Here is a 26,616-nt window from a genome sequence, read left to right as displayed (position 1 = left end):
AAAAAGTAATAATTATACTAAGCAAGATACACAGTGCCTATTCTTACTATGTTGTGATTAGTACAGTAAAATATAATGTATGTAAAGGTCTCTTACACAGATGTTTTGTTTTTGTTTACATGAACTAAAGAGAGCTCTGATATTGTGGAAATGAATGAAAAATAGCTATCAACTTTTATTAGCCAGGCAGAGTGCAAAAACAACTGCATTCAATTAACATATGTCATAATTATGAATTACTTTTCCACTGATAAACAACAATAATTGAGAGCTAGTTTCAAGGAAACCAACTTTTAAAGAACATCGGTTGAATAAATACAGATTTACCTAGATTGCATTCATAACTTTTTCAGTCTACTTATAATATTAAATACCCACTATCATAACACAACCAGTGGCCAAAGATAAGAAATTCAGACAACCTTTGTACTCAAACATGATAACTAGTCATTTTTGTTCCACAGCATGATAAAAAAATTATATCTTATCTAAACAGCACAAGGTAAGAGATAAGCTCGAAAGGCTAAAACAACACTACCACTCGTCACTAATTTTCACTTACAGCACCTGGCTATTTGCAAGCAACTTGGTGACTATCCAAAGTGAACCTGATTAGAAATTAAGTTGCTTTTTTACTGATATTGCCAAGTTAATCTGTCATTTATAACTGCAGAAGTTGTGCTAGAAACATTATGAGCTTCCACAATTATCCTTATGTGCAGCAAGCACCTGGACTTCCTCCAACACAATATTCAGCAACAGCCCCTTTTTTACCAACCATGGGTTATCCTAGTCAAGCTCCTGAAGAAAGACACAAAGCTTACCCAGGTCAGTATGCACAACATATACCATCAGCCGCAGCAGGACAAGGGCAACACAGAAGCACTTCTCCAGCCATTGACCCAACAGTTGCATCCTGGTTCCATGCAGTTGATCAAGATAACTCAGGGCATGTCAATGCTAGTGAACTACGCCTAGCTTTACAAAACGGAAACTGGTCTCAATTTTCTGAAGAAGCTTGTAACCTGATGATAGCCATGTTTGATAAAAACCACACAGGCACCATTGACCTCCATGAATTTGGTCAACTGTTTTCGTTTGTCAACAAATGGATTGATACTTATCGACACTTCGACCAAGACAAGTCAGGCACAATAAGTGAAAGTGAAATGATCAATGCCCTCCAACAAATGGGATACCGCCTTTCACCACAATTTGTAGGTTTTTTAGTGTCAAAATACTCAACAAAGAACAAGAGTATCACTCTGGATAACTTTATCCTGATCAACATCAAGATGCAGAATCTAACTGATGCCTTCAGGGCTCATGATCATGAAATGAAAGGCATCATTACTGTAAGTTATGAAGAATTCCTAAAAATGACATTATCTTCTGTCTAAGCAAGTGATATGGAATTAAGCGCATCAAAAAAAAAAAAAAAGTCAAGTGATGTTTCAGTGATAGCAAGAAATCAAAAATGAATCAAGTTGTGTTTCAGTGATAGCAAGAAATCAAAAAAAGAATCAAGTTGTGTTTCAGTGATAGCAAGAAATCAAAAAAAGAATCAAGTGATGTTTCATTGATAGCAACAAATCAAAGTCCAGTACAATATACAAAACAAACCTGAAACAAAACTCTTTCTTTCTGAAAAAATGCTTAAAATGTATTGAATTCATTGCAAAAATGGTCTTTTGAAAATTAATAAAATTTGATTATTTCCTGGAAGTAATAGCTTAATTAAAACCATATTTTAACCCTCAATCAACTACTAGGAAATAAACCAATGAATCTGATCTTGGATATGCTAAACCAATTACAAATGATTTGAATTTGTTAGAAATGCAGCTACCACTGGTACTACTAACATGAATTAGTAATAATAAAGTAACAATTTTCCTCTTGATATTTATATCATGTATGCAATTTTCCAGAACTACTAACTTTAAGCTTGTATTTTGCATGAATACTATAGCTGATATAGAACACTGCTAAAAAATATATCAAGCTCACTAACACAAAAAACACAGTGACCATGGCCATTAATACCCAATCACATACAAAAAGCAATGTTGATCCCTGAAGGAAGAGTAATTATCACAGTATTCATGCAAATGAAGAATAATGTTATATTTCAAAATGAACAAAGCTAGTGTGGGTGAAGCAGCAGTGCACAAACACACAAATAGGAATAAAAAGATATTTTTAGATGAGTAAAAAATAAGTGATGTAAGAAAATGAAAATATTAAGCTAAAATGGGGACACTAGAAAAGGTCCACAAACATAACTCCTTACAAAAGACTGAATAAAGATATGTTACAGACAGCAAGACAGCAGCTCTCATTTGCAAAAGCTATTCATATTATCATCTATCTTTCCCTTCACTTATTCACATCTCGTGAGTCAATATTGGCCTTACTACCTAAGCTGGTCATGTAAGAAATTTGGTTCAGCAATCGTGGAAAAAGTGGATAGATAAAGACCTAGACCTAATGTGAGCTCAGAAAGAATGAGTGCAGGACAGAAGTGATTGGACAGAACTGACATATGTGTGTGACCCTATAAAGAGATAAGCTGAGGTAAAAATGTTTATGATGATGATGATTACGATGAACAGATTAGTTCTCGTCTAGAAATATATAATTCTAAGCGTATCTTGTCATCTTACCTTAGGAGAGCAAATTTTCAATAAGTTTAGAGCTTTGCCACAAGCAAAAGCCTCCTCCAAAACCTCCCTAAGAAATGAGGGCATGGTTGATAAGTCACGAAGTGTATATCCATGAGTCCAGTATCTTCGATCACGATGCAGCAATGAAGCGCTATCAACTTTGACCATGAATTCTAGTTCTGGGTCAAAACACACACCTTCATATATCCAGTCTTCCAAATATCTAAACAGAAAAGTAAAATCGCATGAATACATAATTTCCATTATATAATAAAAGAGAGAGTGCACAGGTTTATTTGGATATATCATAGGGTTGATACATACTATATAGCTCAAGATATTACAGTATATTATATGGTCTAAACAGACAAGATGGCCATCTAAAGGATTCTAAATTTAATACATCAGAACTTTAACATGGCATTAAAATAAACAAAAACTTTCAAACTTTGTCATGCACTTACTTAAACAATGGAATGCAAGTTGCCTTAATAAGGTAAACAAGAAGCATCAGGTACTCTTTATTCTTTGTCACTCCCACAAGATTATTAAGATCCCCAAGCAAGTTTAAGCCCAAAGACACTCCTCCATATGGTCGGCCAATAAATGAATTAATTAAACTGCCCTCCAAAGACTTTGTCATGTCTTTTTTAGCTATAGTGGAAGATAATTCATGGGAGCAGAAACTCTCTTCATCACTCTGCTCCAAAAGGGATTCGTGCTCTTGAGAAATACAGCATAATGAAGATATAAACCTGACTCTTCTAACAGGACCTTCTAGTTTCTGAAGAAGGCGAAGAAGATTGTGCTCTCCAGTTAACAACAAGACTTTCCCTCTGAAAATACATAACAGACTCAGAAGACATTTTTATGGACAAATTTTCTATTCAACATTCCATATTGTTACCATCAAGCAATTCAGTACATAAATAAAAAAACCCTGAGCTCAAACAGTAATTAAATATGACAAGAATTATCTTATAAAAGTCAAAACAATCATGCAACTTTGTTACTAACATTACCTGTGAACTTGTAAAAAGTTGGCTACAGCATCAATGAAGGCATTGAAGACTGAGCCTCTCCTTCTAAACTTTCTACTGTATATAGGAGGAGAGCACATCACCTCTAGTCTATGGAAAGAGCAAGATTAATTTCATTAACCAGTTATGGTAAATGGCAATCACTTTTCATAAGATTAACTTCATTGCAACTACCACTTCTAATACATTCAAACAACGATTGAAAATAGCAATAATACATCTAATATCAATATCAGTCAACTTACATGTTCTACAAACAAAACAATTTTCTAAAATAAATTTTGTCTATATATATAAACCCATTACTTATAATTAGCCCACATTCATATTCCTCACAAACCCAACTCTTCAGTCCAAATTAAAAAGAAAATTGCCAGCTGGCTAGCAACAGTACACAGGCACCTAATGGAACCTGAGGTGCCAGGCAGCAGACTTCATCTGTCATATAACCTGGCCAATTAACATAAGAAACAAAGTCAGCAGGCAGAAAATTTAATTATAAGTAATGGGTTTGAATGAAAAATTAACTTCCTAAGAAACAAAATATATTTCTGGGATTGACCTGTGTCGCCCAGTGAAATGTCCCATATAGCACACATTTCTAGGTATAAATATTTGCTAGATATACCAGAGAAAAAAGCTATACAGCTAATAGGATGCCAGAGTTACTACCTCTGGAGCGATCATCCTTATAGGATGTCGGTATGTCATCTAGGAGCGAGTGGAAGCCACTACCACAGATGCTTAACCCAAACAGATCTCTCCTCTCCCAAAACCCCTCTACCTAAGGGGTGCCGTTACAGCGGTCCTTCTCTGCTCGCTACTACTACTTCTACCCAGAACCTTCATCCCCTCATAGCACGCTTTCTCGTTAACACATGTTGTTTTCGTTGGTGTTATTTTTGCTTCTTTTTTCCTTATTCTGGCTTTTTGGATTTATTATCATGGCTTCGATTGATCAAGACGCATCTTCATCTAAGTTGAATATTCAATTTTGTTGGTTTGGGACTCTGTTGGACTAATTTTGTCCCGTTTAATTACTTACGCCTTGTCGGCTCAGAGCCGCCATTTTCGTGTTCGTTCGTGGCTGTAGTCCCCAGCCTCATATGCTCTCATATCTTCTGTCGTCTTGGAAGATTGAAGATTATTTATATATGCTCCTCTTTTATAATGATAGTTTCAATTTTCGCTCGTTCTGACGCGCTCGACTATTATTACATTTTAGAATAGTGGAAAGTGAGGCCTAGCCTATCCTTTCCTTTCTGTTCTTTATGTAGGTGCATTTTTAAAAATATTTTGTTATTATAACATTTCAATTTTATTATGTATCCCTATATTCCTTCTGTTAGCCTACCTGACCAGTTCGACTCTGTCGAATCTCGGAAGGTAGGCTAAGCTGGCCCCAGTTTTCCTTCCTACCCTGGCTTCTAGCCCTAGGTAAGGTAGGTTTTCTTGGGTGGCCTTCGTTCGAGTTTTGGATGCCTGCCCGTCCTCCCTGACCAGTTTGATTCATCAAATCTTGGAAGGTGTGGTTTGGTGCTAGTGCCCCTTTCTCGTTCGTCTCTCTGGCGTGTCCTAGCCTTCCTGGCCAGGTGTTAACTTCGGAAGGTTAGGCTAGGCTATAGATATTATCTATTTCGCCTTCTCATGTTTATCTCACTCCCTTTTTATCAGACGTGGTCTACATGGCTTCTCCCTTTGGGGCATTTTAGAGCAATGCTCATTTGCCCCTTTCGATTGAGATGACGCTTCGTGGAAGGTGTTTAGGCACCTGACCTGTTGCAGTCGCCATGTTTTCTCTGCCCCTGCTTCTCCGCCGTTCCACCATCCGGACCCGTTCCAGCGGCTATCGTTAGCCCGCTGTTTAGTTCCTAGTAGGAACAATAGCTTGAGCGTCGTTGCCTTCTTTTTACGGCGGAATTGTGGAGATGCCGGGCTGAATGCTAATTTCAATGTTATTTATTATGTAGTTTCCGTGAACTGTGTTCCGGGAAATCAGTCCCGGAACCTTCGCTCCGGCAACTAGCCCTCCCCGGTTGTTGATTTCTGTGTGGTTAATTTACAAGACGCTCCGGCGTCATCGGAATTGCTCTCCGGTGTGATCGACTTCAGGCTTGGCCTCCCTGTTCAGATTGTACTGGAACGTTCCGCCGTAACCTTATTATTTACCCCAGATCTCAACTCCGGCGTGGGGGAATATTATTACTTTAAGTTTTATTAATTTAGTCACCACAGCCGTGAAGCTGTTCCGGCGTTATCTCTTTGATACTCATGTATCAATTCCTTTTACAGGTGGTTCATTGTCAGGAGCCGGGCTGTAACGCATATCTGCAGCAACCCTGTGGCCACGTAGCATGCAGGTCGCATGCCAGCTGCGCAGTCGAGGTGGAAGATCATCTCGTCTGGCATCCAGATGGCTGCGACGTATGCTACTCACTTTATCAAGACGTGATTGATGATTCGGTACGTTAATCTTTTGACATACGCGCATGAATATTTCAAACAACTTTGAAGTACATCTTCTATAACGAAAGAATTTTTACGTCAATTCCTTATATTGACATTTTATCCGGTTTCAGGTCCCTCGGTCCCGCCAAGCCTCATCTCTTGCTACCTTGAAGATCTGGGTTGGTGGCTTGGTCGCAACGTTGGTCAGGGACGCCCCTATGTGCTGGCAGAGGACATTTGTAACGCCCTGTACCCTATGGCCAGGTCCTCTGCAGCAGTAGCCCCGGAAGATGGAGCCCTGATTAACAGGATTAGGTTCGAGACCCAGGTCCCGCCGGAGGAACAGCAAGAACTGGGCGGGGAAGTGGCCAACATCAATATCAACGTCGAACCGATGGCCATCGATCCGGAGGAGGAAGGTAGGGATGTAAGCGAGGCAGGTAGATTTAAAAATTCAATGTCTTTTAGTTCTCCTGCGTCTTCGTCTTCATCCTTTCAAGGTTTCTCTAAGGTCTCCACCCTTGGGGACCGTTTGGGGTTGGTGATCCCCAAGGTGAAGTCCTTAATGAAGACGAAGGCATTACCCAAAGTGTCAAAACCCCAAGATCCCGGCCATGCCGAAGTTCCACCAGGTCGTCGTTGGCCCCCAAACCTTCGACTTCCTCCCAGAAGGCTACTCCCCTTCTAAGGGGTCGAGACCTAAAGCGAGCAGGTCTAAAAAACCTGAATTTGACCCTGAGGCCTTCGCGGAAGCGCTAATGGAAAAAATTGTCCGAACAGGTTAACTCCCAATTTGAGACAATGTCTCGACTCGAGATCTCGCCTCGAGTCTTGAGACATCAGGCAAGTATGTTCAGTCTTTGGCTGAGAGGCTGAAAACCCAGGAGGATTCGCTTGCCGGACTAGTTAATTCCGGTCCGGTACAGCAGCAGGGTTACTCCATCCTGCACGCCTCGAAGCTACCTGCTTATGAGGACTGTAATGGCCCCTTCACCTTTAATGGTAAATGGTAAATTAACCATCGAAGGTTGCGGCACCCGTCCTGTGGAAGACTACGAGTTCTTCCCGGCGGATCTTGTTTTTCCTTTCCCGGGATACGCCCGATTATCGGAGGAAGCCCTGGTGAGGGAAGACAAGGTCCCCAAGGAGACGGTGATCTTCCCCAGGGATCAAGCGCAGTCGGCATGGGTCAGAATACTCTCTGACTGGGAGTGCGCTAATACTAAGCTAACTCCCCACAAGGGGCGGTATACGATGTTCGTGGTCCACGAGGACATTCCCACCCCTTGTACATCTAAGATAGCAGAACTGACTCTGCAGGCCAGAATAGAGGAGAAGCCGATGCCACAGCTTCGTGAGACGGACCCTACATCTCTTCTCTTTCCGGGAGACCTGGATTGCTGGGTTGGGGCTCCTGAAACATTTACAGTAGGTAGACTGGATCCGGAGTGCGCTTCGGATCTTTTCAGCGAGCAGTTGCCCAGGATTCCGGAGTCTCTGATTAAAGCAGAATATGATGCTAGGTGCCGTCTCAGCAGGTCCATCAACTCCGTCACCTCGGCGGAGTTGACATCTGCTGTATACAAGGACGAACCTCTTTTCAGGATCCTGACTAAGTCACTTCTGGCTTCGTTCCAGAGTGACTTATACGATTTTGTGGTGGCAAGACGGAACTGCCGGAAACATGTGCTGGCTGACGCTACCATCCGACATGAGCCAAACAGGCTCATTAAATCTTCTGTCTGGGGTACTAACCTCTTTCCTGAGGATGCGGTCAACACCGTCATCTTAGGATTCGTTGGGGACTTCCTTTTAAGAGGAAGTCTTCTGAGTTTTCGGGCCCTCAGCCTAAAGGAAGAAAGAGGACAAGGAGGTACCATCCATACAAGGCACCCCAGACCCAGACAGTTGTCCAGGCAGTTCCAGTTTCTCAAATTGCCCAACCTTCCACCTCTAAGGGACAACCCCAGTATGTCTTGCTGAACCAGCCAACTCACCACCCTGCTGGTTCAGTGGCTTATATAACCTCTCCAGCCTTCAACCCCACCTATGAATCTCAGGGGTCATTTCAAGGCTACCGCCAGTCTAGGGGCGTTAGAGGTCGAGGTGGTTTTCGGTATAGGGCCGGATCCAGACCCCAGTCTAGAGGCAGAGGCTCAAGAGGAGGCATAGAGGCTCAAGAGGAGGCAAGCCCTCAAACAAATGAGCCTCCTCAGGTAGGTGGGAGCTTACGCTTTACAGGGACCATTGGACTTTCAGTCCATGGGCCCACAGTATTGTTTCAAAGGGTCTAGGGTGGAGCTGGATAGAAGGGCCTCCTCCACCAGTCGGATTCTATCAGACCCCAACACCGGATCTGTTAGAATACGCAAAAGACCTTCTTTTAAAGAAGGCAATAAAGAAAGTCAGGCATCTAAAATTTCAAGGACGCTTGTTCAGTGTGCCAAAGAAAGACTCAGACAAAAGAAGAGTGATATTAGACCTATCAACTCTGAATTCTTATATTCAATGCGTCAAGTTCCGTATGTTGACCGTCTCTCAGGTGTGGACCTTACTTCCCCATGGGGCCGTCACCACCTGTATAGATCTTACAGACACTTATTATCATGTCCCGATAGCGAGAAACTTCTCTCCCTATCTAGGGTTCAGACTAGGCAAACAGGCTTACTTCTTCAGAGTAATGCCTTTCGGGCTCAACATAGCACCCAGGATCTTCACCAAACTAGAGAAGCTGTGGTACAGGAACTGAGGTCTCAAGGCATCAGGCTGGTGGCTTATCTAGACGATTGGCTAATCTGGGCTCCCAACGACACCAAGTGCCGGAAGGCGACCAGAAAGGTCATTCAGTTTCTAGAGTATCTAGGATTTCACATAAATACAAAGAAATCTCGTCTGATTCCGGCATCCCGATTTCAATGGCTGGGTATCCAGTGGGATTTAAACACCCACAAACTTTCAATTCCTCCAGCAAAATGCAAAGAGATAGCCAAAGCAACGAGACAGTTTCTCAGGTGCAAACGAGCCTCTCGTTGCACTCAAGAAAGAATCTTAGGTTCTCTTCAGTTTGCATCAGTAACAGACCTACTTCTCAAAGCAAAACTGAAGGACATAAATCGAGTGTGGCGGAGTCGAGCCAATTACAATTTCAGGGACAAAGTCTCCCTCATACCTCCAATCTTAAAGAAAAGACTTCGACCTTGGACAACGGCCAAAAGTCTTTCCAAATCAATTCCTCTACAATTCCCTCCACCAGCTCTGATCATCCACACGGACGCATCTCTCACCGGATGGGGAGGTTATTCACAATACAAGAAAGTTCAAGGAACCTGGTCGAATCTTTTTCGTCACTTCCATATCAATATTCTAGAGGCAATGGCGGTTTTCCTGACTCTGAAACGCTTACGTCCAGCCAGGAACATACATATCAGATTAGTCCTGGACAGTGCAGTGATAGTTCATTGTCTGAACAGGGGAGGTTCCAAATCAAGTCACATAAATCATGCAATGATAGCAATCTTTTCATTAGCAATGAAAAATCATTGGCACTTGTCTGCCACGCATCTGTCAGGAGTAAGGAACGTGATTGCAGATTCTCTGTCAAGAACGACTCCTTTGGAATCAGAATGGTCTCTGGACAAGAATTCCTTCAACTGGATTTGCCAACAGATTCCGGGACTCCAGGTGGACCTGTTTGCCACGGAATCGAATCACAAGCTACCGTGTTATATAGCTCCGAACCTGGACCCTCGGGCCTACGCCACGGACGCAATGTCAGTAGACTGGAACAAATGGCAGAAAGTCTACCTATTCCCTCCAGTAAATCTTCTGTGGAAAGTTCTACACAAACTCAGGTCATTCAAAGGTCGGATAGCTCTAGTAGGCCCCAACTGGTCAAGAGCAACTGGTTTCCTCTTCTGTTAGAGCTGAAACTCAGAGCCATTCAGATTCCTCATCCAAAATTAACCCAAGTAGTACAAACTCAGACTGTGTCAGCTTCCTCAGGAATGCTGAATGCCCTAACTTTATGGATTTCATGAAGTTTACGGCACAGAAAAATGCTAATATTGATCCTCTGAACACAATGTTTCTAGAATCAGATAAGAGAGAATCTATTCTCCGTCAGTATGATTCGGCAGTAAGGAAATTTGCCAACTTCCTGAAAGAATCAAGACGTTCATACTATGACTACGAATCTCACAATCTCATTTTTTAAGGCCCTTTTTGATAAAGGTCTGGCTGCTAGTACCATTACTACGACTAAATCCGCCTTAAAGAAGATATTTCAGTTGGGATTTAACATTGACTTAACAGATTTGTATTTTTCCTCTATTCCTAAAGCTTGTGCTCGTCTTAGACCAACAACCCGTCCTAAAACGGTTTCTTGGTTTTTAAATGACGTTCTAAGATTAGCTTCAGACACAAATAATGAATCTTGCTCTTATTCAACTCTTCTTAGGAAAACACTGTTTTTAATTAGCCTGGCTTCAGGAGCTAGAATCTCTGAACTTTCAGCCCTTTCTAGAGAGTCGAATCATGTGGATTTCCTCCCATCAGGAGAGGTTCTACTTTCTCCGGAGCAAATGTTTTTAGCCAAGAATGAAGATCCTCAAATTAGGTGGTCTCCCTGGAAGATTATACCTCTTCCGGAGGATCCTTCCTTATGTCCGGTAGTTACCTTAAAAGCTTACCTGAAAGGACATTTCAAAGGTCTTCAGGTCCATTTTTTGTTAGAGAGAATGGTGGAACCATCTCCTTGAATGGTATTAGACAACAAATACTTTATTTTATTAAACAAGCCAACCCGGATTCAAGGCCCCAATCCTGCCTCGGTGGATGCTGGAAGTTCAGGTCCATGATATTTGGGCTGAGCCACCTCAGTTAATTACTTTCAACATATGAATTTTGATGAAATTAAGAAATATAATGGGCTGGAAATTTTAGAGTTTTTAAACGTCATTACCTTAAGTCCTTAGAGGCTCTTAAATTTTCTGCTGTCGCTGCAGGGAACATTGTTTCCCCAGAGTCAGCTTAGTATTATGTTTTTTTTGTAATTTGTAATTGTAATTGTAATTTGTATTTTTGAGGTTCTACCAAGTGGTATACTTCTCACCTACCTGCATCTCAAAGCTTGTATTCCCGTCCTTTCTACCTTGTTGACTGGGTTTGAAATGCTTAAAAAACCATCCTGTCTTTTATTACCATCCTTGTAACAAAATTTTCACCAATTTTTGTTATTTTAGGTGATGGTTTTTAGTTAGATTGTTAAAGCTATATCTTTAGCTACATTGCATTTTTGTATTATTTGGATAAGTAAAAAGCATATTCAAAATTAATTTTATTTTCCTTCAAAAAAAATTTTAGATTTTGACATTTAACTTTTATGTTTACAAGCTTTTTGGTCATTCTTCTGCTACTTTTTCATTGTTTCACATTAGGTCAATCCCAGAAAAGGGATTTTGACAAATCAAAAATCTATTTCTGGGTGAAGACCTGTATATCATGAACCTTCATCCCTCCAGTTTTTCCCATTTAGGCATCGAAAAAGATGGGTGCTATTTCGGGATGATGGTTCTGGGTCAAATTAGTAGTAGCGACTGGTGGGATCTGAAAACGCATCCGTTAGACAGAGGGTTTTGGGAGAGGAGATCAATCTTTTTGGGTTAAGCAATCTGTGAAAGTGGCTTCACAATATTCCTAGATGACATGGTGACATCCTATAAGGATGATCCGCTCCAGAGGTAGTAACTCTGGCATCCTATTTAGCTTGTATAATTTTTTTTCTCTGGTATATCTAGCAAATATTTATACCTAGAAATGTGTGCTATATGGGACATTTCACTGGGCAACACAGGTCGTCAACAGAAATAGATTTTTCCTTTGTCAAAATCCCCTTTTTCATAAAAACTTGAAATCATACAAAATTTTAACATTCGGTCAACTTTGAATCTGAGTGTCCCTGGACACTTGTATTCTTATGTCTTGCAAACAGAAGAACCAAAAAGCTGAAAGCGATTGTTCATGCATACAGTACTTATCTTTGATACCTTGGTAGGTTGTAATTAACTCTTTCATGAAGACCTGCTGTAATGCAACAAGAATGAAGGGCTGAGAGGCAGGCACTTTGTATATGATTGATGGGTTAGTAAGATAAAATGTTTTACCTTACAGAAACATGATTGATCATCACAAACCAATAAATCATATCATGACTGATCATCACAAACCAATAAATCAGATCATGATTGACCATCACAAACCAATAAATCATATTTGTATGAAATCATAACTTGGGTGGGAGGACAAATCCCAACCTTTCGTGAGGGCCAAATGGATCCTGTGAAACATTTGGGGATAAGCTTGGTCAGGAACCAAGGTTCAAGAGAAAAAAGGGAGCTTTCATGTCTCTCTTAATGAGGGTCCCATTTTCTACTGATTTCAGTGCTCTCATTCTCATATGTTCTTTGAACAAACCTATAACATTTTACTACCTAGCTACAAGTACTTTTACCTATTAACCCTATGAGTATATGTCATATGTTTAAAATCCTAAATGAAGAATACAAAAAAATATTATTTCCTCTCAATTATAGTTTGTTTCTGAATTAAATAAAAAATAGAAAATGTGTCCACATCATCACAAACTTCACAGCTTTTACAGATAATGCAATTGTATGCTAAAAACGTACAGGCTATTTAATATTCAATCAATTTTATTTTGGCTCATTAAAAAAATAAATATGACAATATTTTATAATAAAATAAGGTTTTATAAAACTTTTTACAAGTCATTGCTATTAGTTCCTACTTTTCACATCATTTTGTTTTAAATTTTCTGTGTTGCTTAATTGTTTTACAATCTGTTAGGTAACCAAAATCATCCCAGTTTTGGGGAAAAATACAACTAAACCTGGCTCATTAGCTCAATTGTTCATGCTCTTTGTCATGAGACAATTATATAGGGCTCCAATCATGTAATCACTTGGTAATATATAAAACCTATTTTATTATGAAAATGTCATTTTTATTTAAATGGACAAAACTACTCAAAAACACTCAGTAAAATGAATTTGAAATAGATAGAAAACTAAGCATTGGTGAATGCTTTTTGTAAAAAACTTGGTGAGAGAGCTACAGCAGACAGGTACTGCCTCTGGAGGTGCTCATCATCAACCTGGAGAGGCAGGGCAAAATAGAGGCAGTAAAGCTGGGGGTGCCTCTACTTTAGTGGGTACTTGCCAAAGAGTGCTTCATGGTTGCTTTTTGTTAGAACAAACAAAGAACCATCCCTGGGAATGTACAAGAAAAATCAACCAAATAATCTCATTTTATTAAAAACAAACCAAACCCAACCATTAAAACCAAGGTCCATGGTTCTCCAGGTGTAGCAGTACCCTAGGGCTTTAACTTTCATCACATAAAATTTTGATGAGATAATGAAATACAAGATGGAAACTCCTAGATCCTTAAACGTCAGTACCAACCAAGTCACGGAGAATGGACCTAACATACTGCAGTTTTCAGGAACATTGTTTCTCCAGATCGCATAAGTAATTATGTTTTTTGATCTACATTTTGTAAGTTTGAAGTATTGTGGATTGCAAATTTACATTTAAATGCCAACAAATTGGCATACCCCTCACTTCATGAGCTTTGCTTTCAATAAGGGTAATTCTCTTCATGAATACCTTGTTGACTGAGTTTACTTCTTCACAAAGAAGGACTGTGCATTCTTGGACATAAAATTTTCAGGCAGGGTTCTTTTACGGAGCACCATTTTAGAGCGGGACCTCTGATGTTCTTGATGGTTTTAAGGTAACACTTTAGAGCTCTGACAGGATCAGAGAACTCTCTCCTGGTCTGTTGTATTGTTTTAGTTCTTAAGTAAAATGAACTTGCCAGGGATTGGATATAATTTTTATTCTATTTGATAAGGAAAAGTGAATATTCAAAATTAATTTTATTTTTGTCCAGGGCCTGATTTTGACATTTAACTTTTTTATGTTTACCATGGCCATAAAGACGATCTTCCTTGAGACACTGACAGGGTCGATCCCAGAAAAGGGTTTTTGACATCCAAAATCAATTACAGTGATGGTTTGTTCTCTTCGAAGTATTGAAAAGAATTAATTTCACTAATATCGTGACTTGCTGCAAGACCCAGTCCTCTGTGCCTAAAAACTGATTTTGAGATGGATCTCTGGGTAGAATAATTGAAGTCATTAGACCTAGAGAAGGACTTCAGGAGGATCGAAAAAGTCAGCTATTTAGGTAGAGTGATGTCAAAGAGAGATACTGCGTCATGACACCAGTTGTGGAAAACTGACCACTTAGCCTGGTAGATGTTGGATGACATTCCTATACAGTTGATAGCTCTTGTAGTGCTTTTGAAATCCTTTCAGCTGTACAGCTTTTGACAGTCTGAAGCCTGTCAGAGCAAATAGTTTATACCTGATGAAATGTGTGGGAAATGGGGTTGCCTGACAAGGTTTTGACACTGAAATAGATTCTTCCTTTGTCCAAAACCAACATTTGAAATTAGTACTGAACCATTATTAGGTAAAAGTTTATTTATCATACAAATAAACATGCTGTGTGACTGAAACATGTTCCATGACTTCATCACCATACTAAAAGAGTGGGAGAGACATGTCCAGAAATGGGCCAGTCCTTAGTGTTACATCTTTAATGCCAGAGGGTACATAAAAGCTTGAGCAAACAGGGGAAGGTGGTGATTTTCAAAATTAACAAACACATCTATCAACAGCTTTCCCACCGTTTCCCACAAGTCAGTGCACACCTGTGGATTCAGTGTCCATTCCGTCGGTAGGACCTGTTGAAGCAACTCATGTATGCAAGGACCATTATTTTGCCCTGAAAAGCTTCATGATTCAGGTGTGGTTGTTCTGGGCCCAAATGAGATCTTTGGCCACTTGGCAGAGAGAATTACTGCATATCCCTGATTCTTTATATCAGCTAATTCTGTCATGCTGTCATGCAGAGTGACTTCATGATCTTTCAATGTCAAAGAGCAAATTGAATAACAAACAAGAATGTACTACTTTCAGTATCCCTATACATTTATGTGGAGCTACCTTTCTTCTTGCATTACCACTTTCCTGCAACATATAAATCTTGCAGATATACAAACCCAACCTCCCAGATCTGCATCTTTTCCATGGATCTTTTATGGTTATGCTTTATTTCACTGTATGAATAATTGATATATTCTTATATTAAAAGAATCTCCCTTCTCTGAGCCACCACCAAAGGTGCCTTGATTTTGGGACTAATGGGGAAAGACAAATGAGTTGGGAGCATCTTCCTCCGTTCAGACTGGCCTTTGGTTAGCGAACTGAAGGGGTCTTGTAGAGAGTTTATTTATAAGGCATGTTATTTTTCGTTATACTGACAAATGTTTTTAGGAGGCGAAATCCACTCTTTGGCTGAGCAGGAAGGGAGAGCAATTATTTTTCTGAATAGATGAAGGCAGGTTTGGATTGTTTGTTTTGTGGAAAAATGAAATTCCTTGAGTGATCACCATCCCATCAAATACACGATTTACATGTTTCGGGACGGTGTAAAAACAGCAGTAAAGTTGTTCTAGAATGCCCAGATTTTGATTAAGGATGAATATCTCCAGTTTTATTATGGTCTGTTTTATCCATGTTCTTGAAGGAGAATTTATAGTCATTTCAGACATAAAACATTGTTTTGCCCTTCAGACTTAGCCACTTAAATAACGGGTGAGAACACTTTGAAGACCTTAGGAGCTGAATGAGGGTATAATGTAAAAATATATCAGTCTTATTCTACTTAACATCATTTGGAATACAAACTTTACAGTAATTGTTGGATTCCGGATGGACTGATGGTTGAAAAGTATGTGTCCTCCGTGTCTACCATCACCATCCAATCCCCTTGATGGATGGAAAACAACAGATTGATTTTATTCGGTCCTGAATGTTGTTGTTTTGACAAAGAGTATTACGTTACTAACAATACTTTAATCATTCTCTTGTCTTTTTAACTAGAAGATGGATAAAGAGAAAAAGGCAGTTGAAAACCCCTTTGAGTTTACTGTAATTTGGTCCACACCAGCCTGATTGTATGCTGCCAGCAGAGCGCTCACACACTACATGAAATTTAAAAAGATTTTATCAAATATTGTCATACTGTATTGGTATGAATTGTCAGCTACTGGTCAATAAATCAAATCTTCTTAAAAATTTTAATTGGGGATGAAATGCTACCAGGAGACATTGAGTATTTTAATTTTATTCAGTTTTATCAGAAGCTGCTGGGAATATTGGACTGATGATCCAGATTTGAAGAGAACATTACTAGGAAGCGCCATTGTCTAGAAAGGGAAAAAGATCAGACCTTTTCATTCATGGTCTTAAAATGAAGGAAAGCACCAAGAACCCCTATCCCAAGTCATGAGTTGGAGTCATTTGATGAAACAGTGAACATTAAGGAAAAGAAAAGTTTTTAATCAGATGTCCACCGAATTCCTAGCACTGACAAACAGGAGACAGTTGAGGGGTGTTACCATTAGACAAAAGATCAGATGGGAATGGACATCTGGGGTGTGAAATCCCAGGTGTGAAAGTTTAAGACCTTAGTGGAGAGCGTGGGTGGATTTGAGAAGACCTCCACTGACAAAGGAATAGATGAAAGCACTCATTTGAATCCATCAGGATCTAACTGAAACCCTGAGCTGGGATTAACCAAAGAACATTAAACTTTTACCAACCCGGCACCCCAGCTGGCTGGGGAAGGCATTGGGCTTTGAGGTCGGGAAAGGTAAAAAAAACTCATCAATGGAACTTGAATAGGGAAAATTCTCACTGTTAAATAAAACTTCTAAGAATGAGACAACCTAACTTTGGCTTTTGCAGTTGAAAATCTTTTATTTACAACCTTGTTAAATGAGAATTACAAAGACAATCATCTAAATTTTACCAACTTATATATGTTTTTTCTAATAAATGAGTTTTTTGGATTTTTACAAAATTACAATTATTGCTCACACAATATTCAAAAGAGATAAAAATAAAAGTCTTAACAAATTTTTGCAATTTGTTGTAAAATAGCACTAGTTTCGAGAAGGAAGATTCAGTAACAGTTTTTTTAGCTACTTTTACATGCTTTTTCTAAAATTTCTTTGTATTTCCTTTGTAAAATTACATTTACTGCAACATACTAGTGAAATTCAATTCAAAAAAAACAAAAAACAACAAACTTTAGTATTTAGTGGCAGATTTACACAAAGACTCTGAGAGAGAGAGATGCAGTATTCTTCCCATTGAAGTCACAAATTACTGATACAGGCCCAACTCTCAAAACAATAAAAGTTGCCATTAGTGAATTTATAGCATATAAAAGTATTGGCAACTTTGTTTGAATCATTATTACCATAAGAGTGGTGCATAATTCTGCTTCACATTTTCTGAAGAGCAATCTATAAATTATTCACGAACCTGTTTTGCAATCACACAGACTTTTTCATAGAAATATTCACTAAAGTGTTTTTATGTTAAGAAGAAGAATATCATCATTTTTATTATCAATATCATCGTTTACTAATTTTCAAATATTAAGATTAATAATAATATAATAGTGACAAACAGAAATATTAAATTAATACATAATGTTTTTCTTGTACTTTGAAACTGGTCTCTCCTCTCCATTCAGACTTTCCCGGTCCTCATTAAAGCAAAGGTAGATGCCTAAATTGGCAACTGAAATATCAATATTATATCTCCATTGAGTATGTAAAAAATATAATGCAGATGATATATAACCATTTTTCCATCATTATCTATTCTGCAAATAATGATCCATAATTTACTAATTTTCATATAATATTAAGTTCCAACTGACTTAAATAATAACATTGAATAATAAAAATAACAATGTTCTCAAATCAACACTATCTTATTTAGATATAGTTTCACTGTCATTCCATGATTTATGTGTGTTTCTTTTGAATGATAAATACATGATTTAGACTTACAGTCATACTACGATTTCAGTATTCAATTAAATAATAATAACAAAATATTCAACCTAAAACTCATTGTCTGATTTGCATTTTTTTAGTCTTTATTTAAATTTTAAACAGGAAATTTAACAAACAAAATTATTCCCAATATTTTTTGATTCAACTCATTAGTAATCATTATTTCATCCAAATTATTTCAATTTGCTTATTTGGGCAGTTTGTCATCATTGGCTGGAGGTTTGTCTTAGATTTATTTTGAGTCCAGAAACTCATGGGTTAAAGGATGCATTTTGATTATGCAAGCTTTGTAAATTATTCAGTCTTCTCTCTGATTAAAGCATCAAGGGCTCTGATATTTCAAGTAAATGTCTAGTTAATTAAACAGATCTTAACCATCTCTTATATTTCCTCCTCTCTCAGGAAGTGAAAACCACAAACATGAAATAAAATGTGGTAGCACCCTATATTTACTTAATCTTTAAATGGCAAAAATCAACATTAACCCTTAAACGCCTACTGGATGTATCATACATCGACTAAAATTGTCTGTTGGGTGCCAAGTGGACGCACCCAGTACGCCGACTACAAAAAATTTCAACCTTCGGTCAAATTTGACTCGACTGAAATGGTCGAAAAACGCAATTGTAAGCTAAAACTTTACATTCTAGTAATATTCAATCATTTATCTTCATTTTGCAACAAATTGGAAGTCTCTAGCACAATATTTCGATTTATGGTGAAACTAAAAAAAAAACTTTTTCTTACGTCCCTGTAACTGCTCGGCGGAAAATTTCAGAAATTCTTTTGTCATTTTGTCGTAATTTTTGCACTGTTTTATATTAGCCGTTATGTAAAGTTTTATATATAAAAATGTGCACAATTTCATGTAAAATACAACAAAATACAACCCATGGTTGTAGCTTTTATCAGTTTGGAAATATTTTCATATAAATCTCGATAACTGCCAAAATTTCAACCTTCGGTCAACTTTAAAGCCTGACCAAAATGGTAAAAATGCAATTGGAAGGTAAAACTCTTATATTCTAGTAATATTCAATCATTTACCTTCATTTGCAACAAATTGGAAGTCTCTAGCACAATATTTTGATTTATGGTGAATTTTTGAAAAAACTTTTTTCCTTATGTCCACGCCAGAAATTCTTTCATCACATTGTCGTAATGTTTGCACCGTTTTATATCAGTCGTTACATAAAGTTTTATATATGGAAATGTGCGCAATTTCATGTAGAATACAACAGAAAATAACTCATGGTTGTAGCTTTTATCAGTTTTGAAATATTTTCATATAAATCACAATAACTGCCAAAATTTCAACCTTCGGTCAACTTTAACTCGACCGAAATGGTAAAAACGCAATTATAAGCTAAAACTCTTACATTCTAGTAATATTCAATCATGTACCTTCATTTTGCAACAAATTGGAAGTCTCTAGCACAATATTTGATTTATGGTGAATTTCTGAAAAAAAAAAAACTTTTTCCTTACGCTCTGCGCGCGGTATCTCGGCTGAACATCTCAGAAATTCTTTCGTCACGTTGTCGTAATTTTTGCATCGTTTTACATTAGTCGTTACATAAACTTTTATATGTGAAAATGTGCGCAATTTCATGTAGAATACAACTGAAAATAATTCATGGTTGTAGCTTTTATCAGTTTTGAAAAATTTTCACATAAATCACGATAACTGCCAAAATTTCAACCTTCGGTCAACTTTAACTCGACCGAAATGGTCAAAAAACGCAATTGTAAGCAAAAACTCTTACATTCTAGTAATATTCAATCATTTACCTTCATTTTGCAATAAATTGGAAGTCTCTAGCACAATATTTCGATTTATGGTGAATTTTTTAAAAAAATTTTCCTTACGTCTGCACGGTAATCGGCAAACATCTCAGAAATTCTTTTGTCACGTTGTCGTAATGTTTGCACCGTTTTATATTAGTCGTTACATAAAGTTTTATATATGAAATTGTGCGCAATTTCATGTAGAATACAACAGAAAATAACTCATGGTTGTAGCTTTATCAGTTTTGAAATATTTTCATATAAATCACGATAAATAGAAAAATTTGACCTTCGGTCAACTTTAACTCGATCGAAATGGTCGAAAACTGCAATTGTAAGCTAAAACACTTACAGTCTAGTAATATTCAATCAATTAGCTTCATTTTTTTTCAACAAACGGGAAGTCTCTAGCACAATATTTCGATTTATGGTGAATTTTTGAAAAAACATTTTTTACGTCCACAGCGTTACAAATTCATGCATCATTTTGTGATAATATTTTCTGTGTTGCTTTGATCATTTTACAATTTGTTATATACCAAAATCATCACAATTTAGTGTACAATACAAAGAAAAAAAAAATAATCCGTTAGCTTTAACCGTTTTGCTCACAGCGATTTGTATAAAATTATATATGAAAATTTTTTTGTGCTGTCATATATTTCAATATTTATATATGATAATGATATTTTTTCATTTCTGATGGTTGCATACTAAACTTCAGGCAATGACAAAAAAGGAGCCAAAAATGAACTCTTAATCTTAAAACTAAGCGTGCTGTGATTTTTGAAAAACTTTTTTTCGACGCTAACTCAAATTAAACGCCATCAGGCACGGGAACGTTTTTGTAAATAGAGCATTGGCGTTTAAGGGTTAAAGGGATTAACTCTTCAACTCTTTTTAAGCCAGCCTTGTTGAATATAAGTCATAGGGGTAACTCTCTTTCTCCCTGCTTTGGCTGGAAGGCTAGAAGTACATTCAAAAAATTTTTCTGAGTCCAGTCGTGTCAGCCGGTGAAATTCCATTACAGCACGAATTTCTAGGTATAACCTTGCTAGATATACCAGAGAAAAAGAGCTTTCAGGAAAGCTGGGGTTACTACCCCAGTCGAGCGTCTTCAGGAAGGCGTCGGTATAAGAAGGGGTGAGTGAATTACCACTACCACGGAAACCTACTCGAAAGATCTCTCCCTATCAAAATCCCCGGAACAGAGCGGTGAGCCGTTACAGCCCCCACACCAAACACCCGCCAGGTCGGCGACACCAGCGCCACCTACCTCATTCCATTTTCTAGCACGTGATTCGGTTTATTTTGTGTGCTCTTCCATCATTTTGGATTTTTTTCTGCTTCTCACGATGGCATCGAGCAGCTTTACCATTTCCAAGTTAAGTACCATCTTCTTGTGGGGTTTTGTTCTATTTTTGGCTGTTATAGTCTCGTATTTTCATAAATATTGAGATCTTATTATGGCGCCAGGCGTCCCCAGCCAGCCATGTCGACGCTGAGGCGTCTCCTTCTGTTCTTTTCAGTTGGAGTTGTCTCCTCGTCGTTATAGATATTTTGCCCCCTTGGTTCCCTTCCTGGTGGTTCCTTTTGGGTGGCTCCCCCATATGAATTATGATCATTGGCCTGGCCTGGCCTTTGTGGGAGTGATGCCCCGTCCAGGTACCCCCCCCAGGTTGGGTTCCTTTTATTTTGGTCTTACTAGGCTAATTAATTTTGATTGAAGATGGTGCTCTTTTAGTTTTATTTTTATTTTTATTGTTTTTATTATTTTATTGAGTGGTTTACCTCGGGTGCTGGCGGCAGCCTCAGATCTAACCGCTTCCCGTGGTAGGCTACGCTCTCTGTTGAGCACATTTTAGTTTTTATGAGTGTTGGTTATTTTGTGGAGTAGGCTTGTTTGCTTCCTTCCCTTTGCCCTGGGTGGGAGTTCAGGTTGAGGGAGTTTTGTTGCTGTTTTCCTCCGGGATCGTTTTTGGTGGGCAGAGTGAGCCCCTTTAGTTCTCTTCCTCCAATTTGGGGGGAATCGAGTTCTTAGGATGTGTTTCCTCTAGGCTAGTCGCCCCCTTGCCTGCCATTCTCGATCCCTGGCTGGTTCTCGGCACAAAATTTCTCTCCCAGTTGCTTCCTCCTCCTTTTACCCTTCCTTTTCCTAGCCTATACTAGGTTAGGTCCATATTAGGCTTCGCCTAGGTAGGAGTCGGGCTTCGGGTTGGTTGCTTCCAGTCATTGCCCCTCCAAGATTCATGGTCTGGGAGGTATGGTGCAGTTGAGCGGGTGAGCTTCTCCCCGTCTCCTGTTCCCTTCCTGGTAGCCTACTCCTCCCCCCCCCCCCCCCTCCTCCTCTCCAGCCTTGCTCTACTCGTGCGGGTGGACGCTAGATGGCGTTTTCTCCGAGTTCAGGGACTTCTCTTGTTGGTTGAGGGATTCGCTCCCTCCCATATTGTCCCTAGCATCGCTGTATTGGGGTTGGTGGTTTGTTTACTCAACGTGTTGAGTCACTCCCACACTTCTTCATCTCCCCGCCGGATTACGTTGATACGGTATATATATTGCTTCAGCCTATGTTATGAACATATGAGCATTTTACCCGTCTTGTTTCTCGGCGAGGAAGTATGGGCGGAAGGTTTTTTCATTATAGAGGAACGGATCCCTCCGTCCTCTTGAGTTCTTACCATCACTTGTTACTGTTTTTATTTTTAGATAAGTCTAAGTTATCTACAGGAGTACTCTCCTTTATTCATTATATATAAATACGTGAGTCCGGTCCTATACCAGGGGTCTCCGCGTTATTTTACTGGCAGCCCTTATGGTTAGTTCCTGGTCTCTCTCCCCTTCATTCCCCGGAGTACTCCGGGGTCTGAAATCCTACCTTCCACTCTGTGTAATTTAGAGCTTATTGGCCCAGTTTATGTTAGGGAGTTCTTCTCCGCCGGAGTATTCGGTTGCAGTTGAATTTCCGGCCTCGCCAGCTTTAGTTTGCTTAGGGTGGGAGGTTCATGTACTTTTCTTCTTACAGACTGTTCGCTGTGAGGAGCCGGGTGCACCGCCTCCCTCCAACAACCCTACGGTCACGTAGTTTGTCGGACCCACGCTGGTTGTGCGGTCCGACTGGATGACCTGATTGTTTGGCACCCTGATGGTTGTGAGGTTTGCTTTCGCTCTCTGCACAACTGTCCAGGATGAGTTGGTAAGTGACAGTCTTTACATCTCCCTTGCTTTATGCTCCTCATATTGTATATTATACATTGTTTATGAGGTTCCCGGAATGGTTTTCGTTCCTTAGCTAATTGTTGGTTTTCTTACAGGCGGACGAAACTTCCAAGAAGTCTGCCTTGGAATCCCTCCGGGCCTGGGTGGCTGGGTTTGGAAGAACGTTCCGTCGGGGAAGCCCTCGTCCTCGACGCTAGGTTGAGGACTTACTCTACCCCGGCGCACGGGTGGCGGCCGCAGTGCCCTGAAGATCTGGCCACCCCTATCATCCAGCAGATCCGGGGATGAGACCCAGCCACCCCAAGCGGATATCCTCTACGCTGAGGTCTCGGAGGATGTTGCCGCCATTAATCTCAACCTGGAACCGATGAATATAGAGCAGGACCAGGTGGTAAGTGGTGAGGTAGGTGAGGTTGTTGGGGCGGGAATCTTATTTGACTCCCCTGCTTCATCTATTTCTTCTTTTTGCAGGTTTTGTGAAGTCTTCCTCCTTGGGTGATAGAGCTCCATCTGCTATCCCCAAGTTGAAGTTGAAGACTTCATGGAAGGCGAAGGGCTTCAAGTCCTCGTCTTCCAAGAAGGCATTGCCCTTCCCCGTCGAAGGCTAAGGTCTCAGGACCTGTAGCCTCCGGGAGCAAGTCTGGTTCCTCCAGCAAAGGCGCGAGTAAGAGGGCTGCAAAACCAAGCCCTCCTCGCCAACCTGCTTTCGATGCAGAGGCCTTTGCTAACCAGCTTTACAAAGCGTTTCACGGAGGACCTGGATTCGAGATTTAACAAAATCTCTGAGAAGCTGGCCAGTCATGATAACATACTGGCGGGAATGGCTCACCCACCCCAGCCGAACCACAGTATGTTATCCCCGACACTGCGGACCTCCCGCCGTTTGATGTCGGTAACCCTTGGCGGTTTCGCTCTCCGGGCCATCCAACATGATGGCAAGCTGACTCTTGATGGTCTTGGCACGAGGCGGTTGGAGGAATTGGAGTTCTTCCCCCGATCTCCTGCCCCCTTACCCAGGAGCCGTGAGGCTCACGGAGGAAGCCTGGATTCGGTCAGACAAGGTTCCTAGGAGACTGTCATCGTCCCTAGGGACCAAGCTCAGTCGGCTCTCCTGCGCACTCTGACGGAGTGGCAGGCAGATAACACGAAGTTGACTCCTTTCAAGGGGAACTTTACCATGTTCGCCCTGGGAGACAACCTTCCCACCCCTTGCTTGGACAAAGTCGCTCTGGCTACGGCCCGAGCGTGCTTTGATGGTAATCCGGTACCTCAGCTAAGGGAGACAGACCCTACTTCCCTGGTATTCCCAGGAAGTAATGAGTTCTGGACAGGCGCCCGTCCACTTTCACGGTCGGGAAGCTGGACCCCTTCTGCGCTCCACGCAGTTTAGCGAGCAGCTCCCCAAGCTGCCGGAAGCTCTTTGAAAGCGGAGTTTGATGCTCGGGTTAAGTTAGCCGGTCGTTGAACTCTGTATGCCTTACTGAAGCTACTGCCGTCTCCTGCTCGGACGAGCCCCTTCTTTCAGGTTTTGGCTAAGTCCTTGCTGGCAGGTTTCCAGTCTGACTTATCTGAGTTTATCATGGCCAGACTGGAATGTAGGAAGTTCATCTTTGCCGATGCAACTATCCGCCACGAGCCTAACAAGCTCGTGAAAAGCTCGATCTGGGGACCTAACCTCTTCCCTGAAGAGGAGGTCACATATGAATGTTATGGCCGAGGCTACACGGGCCAACCAAAGTCTTCGTTCTCGCTGGGGTATTTCAGCCTACAAGCGTAAGACCCCAGAATCGGCCGGCCCCCAATCGAGAGGAGAAAACGCTTCAGGAGGCATAAGAGGCCTCACCATCAGGCGGTAGTCCAAGCCGTCCCGGTCTCGGCAGTGGCACAGCCTTCCACTTCTAAGGCTCACCCCCAACAGTATGTGCTGGTCAACCAGCTGCACCCTCCTATGTGGCCTCACCAGCATACAACCCCACATATGAAGGGCCGTGGTTATTTTCACGGCCTTAATAGGGTTGCAAGGGGGAGGAAGAGGCAAGGCCCCTCACAGAGGAAAGCCCAACACCACCCCAAGGGGAAGACCTGGACGTGGTAGGGGAATAAACCCGCTCCCCTCCCACTGAGAGAACACAGGTAGGCGGTCGCCTGTTTTGGTTCAGGGACCAATGGACCTTCAGCCCTTGGGCACACAGCATTGTGTCCAAAGGACTAGGATGGAGCTGGATCAAAACCCTCCTCCTCTAACCAGGTTTTACCAGCCACCCACATCAATCCTAAAGGATTATGTGACAGAATTGCTCAACAAACGAGCAATAAAGAAAGTAAGGCACCTAAAGTTTCAAGGCAGGTTATTCACTGTTCCCAAAAAGACTCCGATCAGCAAAGAGTGATCCTGGATCTGTCGCGTCTAAATCTCTACATAAAATGCGACAAATTTCGCATGCTTACGGTAGCTCAGGTCGGACTCTACTTCCGGCGTGGAGCCGTCACCACCTCTATCGATCTTTCAGACGCTTATTATCACGTCCCGGTTGCGCGGAACTTCTCTCAGTTCCTCGGTTTCAGACTCGGGAATCAAGCCTACTCCTTCAGGGTCATGCCCTTCGGTCTGAACATTGCGCCCAGGATATTCACAAAGCTGGCGGACACGGTAGTACAGCAACTCCGGTCTCAAGGGATATCCCTAGCAGCATATTTTGGACGATTGGATAATTTGGGCACCAACAGTTCCGGAGTGTCAGAAAGCCACGTCCATAGTCATCAGTTTCCTGGAGTCGCTGGGTTTCCAACTGAACAGAGAGAAGTCCCGCCTGACTCCGGAGTCCCGGTTTCAGTGGTTGGGTCTCCAGTGGGATCTTGTCTCACACGCTGTCCCTTCCGCCTCCCAAGAGGAAAGAGATAGCATCTCTCACCAGGAGATTTCTCAAAAATCCATCAGCATCCCGCCGGTCCCAAGAAAGGGTCCTTGGGTCTCTTCAGTTTGCCTCAGTGACAGACCTGCTCTTAAAAGCGGTTAAAAGACATAAACAGAGTGTGGCGGAGTCGAGCCAATGTCAAGCTCAGAGACAAGGTCTCCTCTATCCCTCAAATCTTAAAGACAAGACTGCGACCTTGGGCCTCGGTCAAAGGCTTGTCCAATACAGTCCGCTTCAATTTCCCCCTCCGGCACTAGTAGTTCACACAGACGCTTCCTTAAGCGGCTGGGGGGGATATTCACCAAAACAAAAAGTACAAGGAACGTGGTCCACAATGTTTCAGCAGTTCCATATAAACACCCTGGAAGCTATGGCGGTATTTCTAACTCTGAAGAAAATCCGCCCCCCCAACCGGATTCATATCAGGTTGGTATTGGACAGCGCAGTGGTAGTTCATTGCATCAACAGGGCGGCTCCAAATCAGGCCGAGTAAACCAAGTAATGGTTGCTATCTTCTCCCT

At 40.8% G+C, this 26,616-nt stretch overlaps 1 protein-coding gene and 1 pseudogene across 3 annotated transcripts in view; one reads left to right on the top strand and one right to left on the bottom strand.

The window, feature by feature from the left end:
• The window catches only part of LOC136851274 (gamma-tubulin complex component 6-like), a 366,897-nt gene that overhangs the window by 249,056 nt on the left and 91,225 nt on the right, over positions 1-26,616 (bottom strand). For all 3 annotated transcript variants that reach the window (XM_067125258.1, XM_067125257.1, XM_067125259.1), the window contains exons 10-12: positions 3,689-3,796; positions 3,131-3,502; positions 2,667-2,889 (exon numbers count right to left, since the gene is read on the bottom strand). In XM_067125258.1, the coding sequence (XP_066981359.1) occupies positions 2,667-2,889; positions 3,131-3,502; positions 3,689-3,796 (703 nt within the window). The remainder of the gene's footprint in view (positions 1-2,666; positions 2,890-3,130; positions 3,503-3,688; positions 3,797-26,616) is intronic.
• LOC136851279 (peflin pseudogene) lies at positions 550-1,725 on the top strand (annotated as a pseudogene).

The sequence above is a fragment of the Macrobrachium rosenbergii genome, chromosome 23 (genome assembly GCF_040412425.1).
Source record: "Macrobrachium rosenbergii isolate ZJJX-2024 chromosome 23, ASM4041242v1, whole genome shotgun sequence".
NCBI lineage: Eukaryota > Metazoa > Arthropoda > Malacostraca > Decapoda > Palaemonidae > Macrobrachium > Macrobrachium rosenbergii.
The sequence above is the reverse complement of the archived record's forward strand: the minus strand, read 5'-3'. Positions and strand labels throughout refer to the sequence as shown.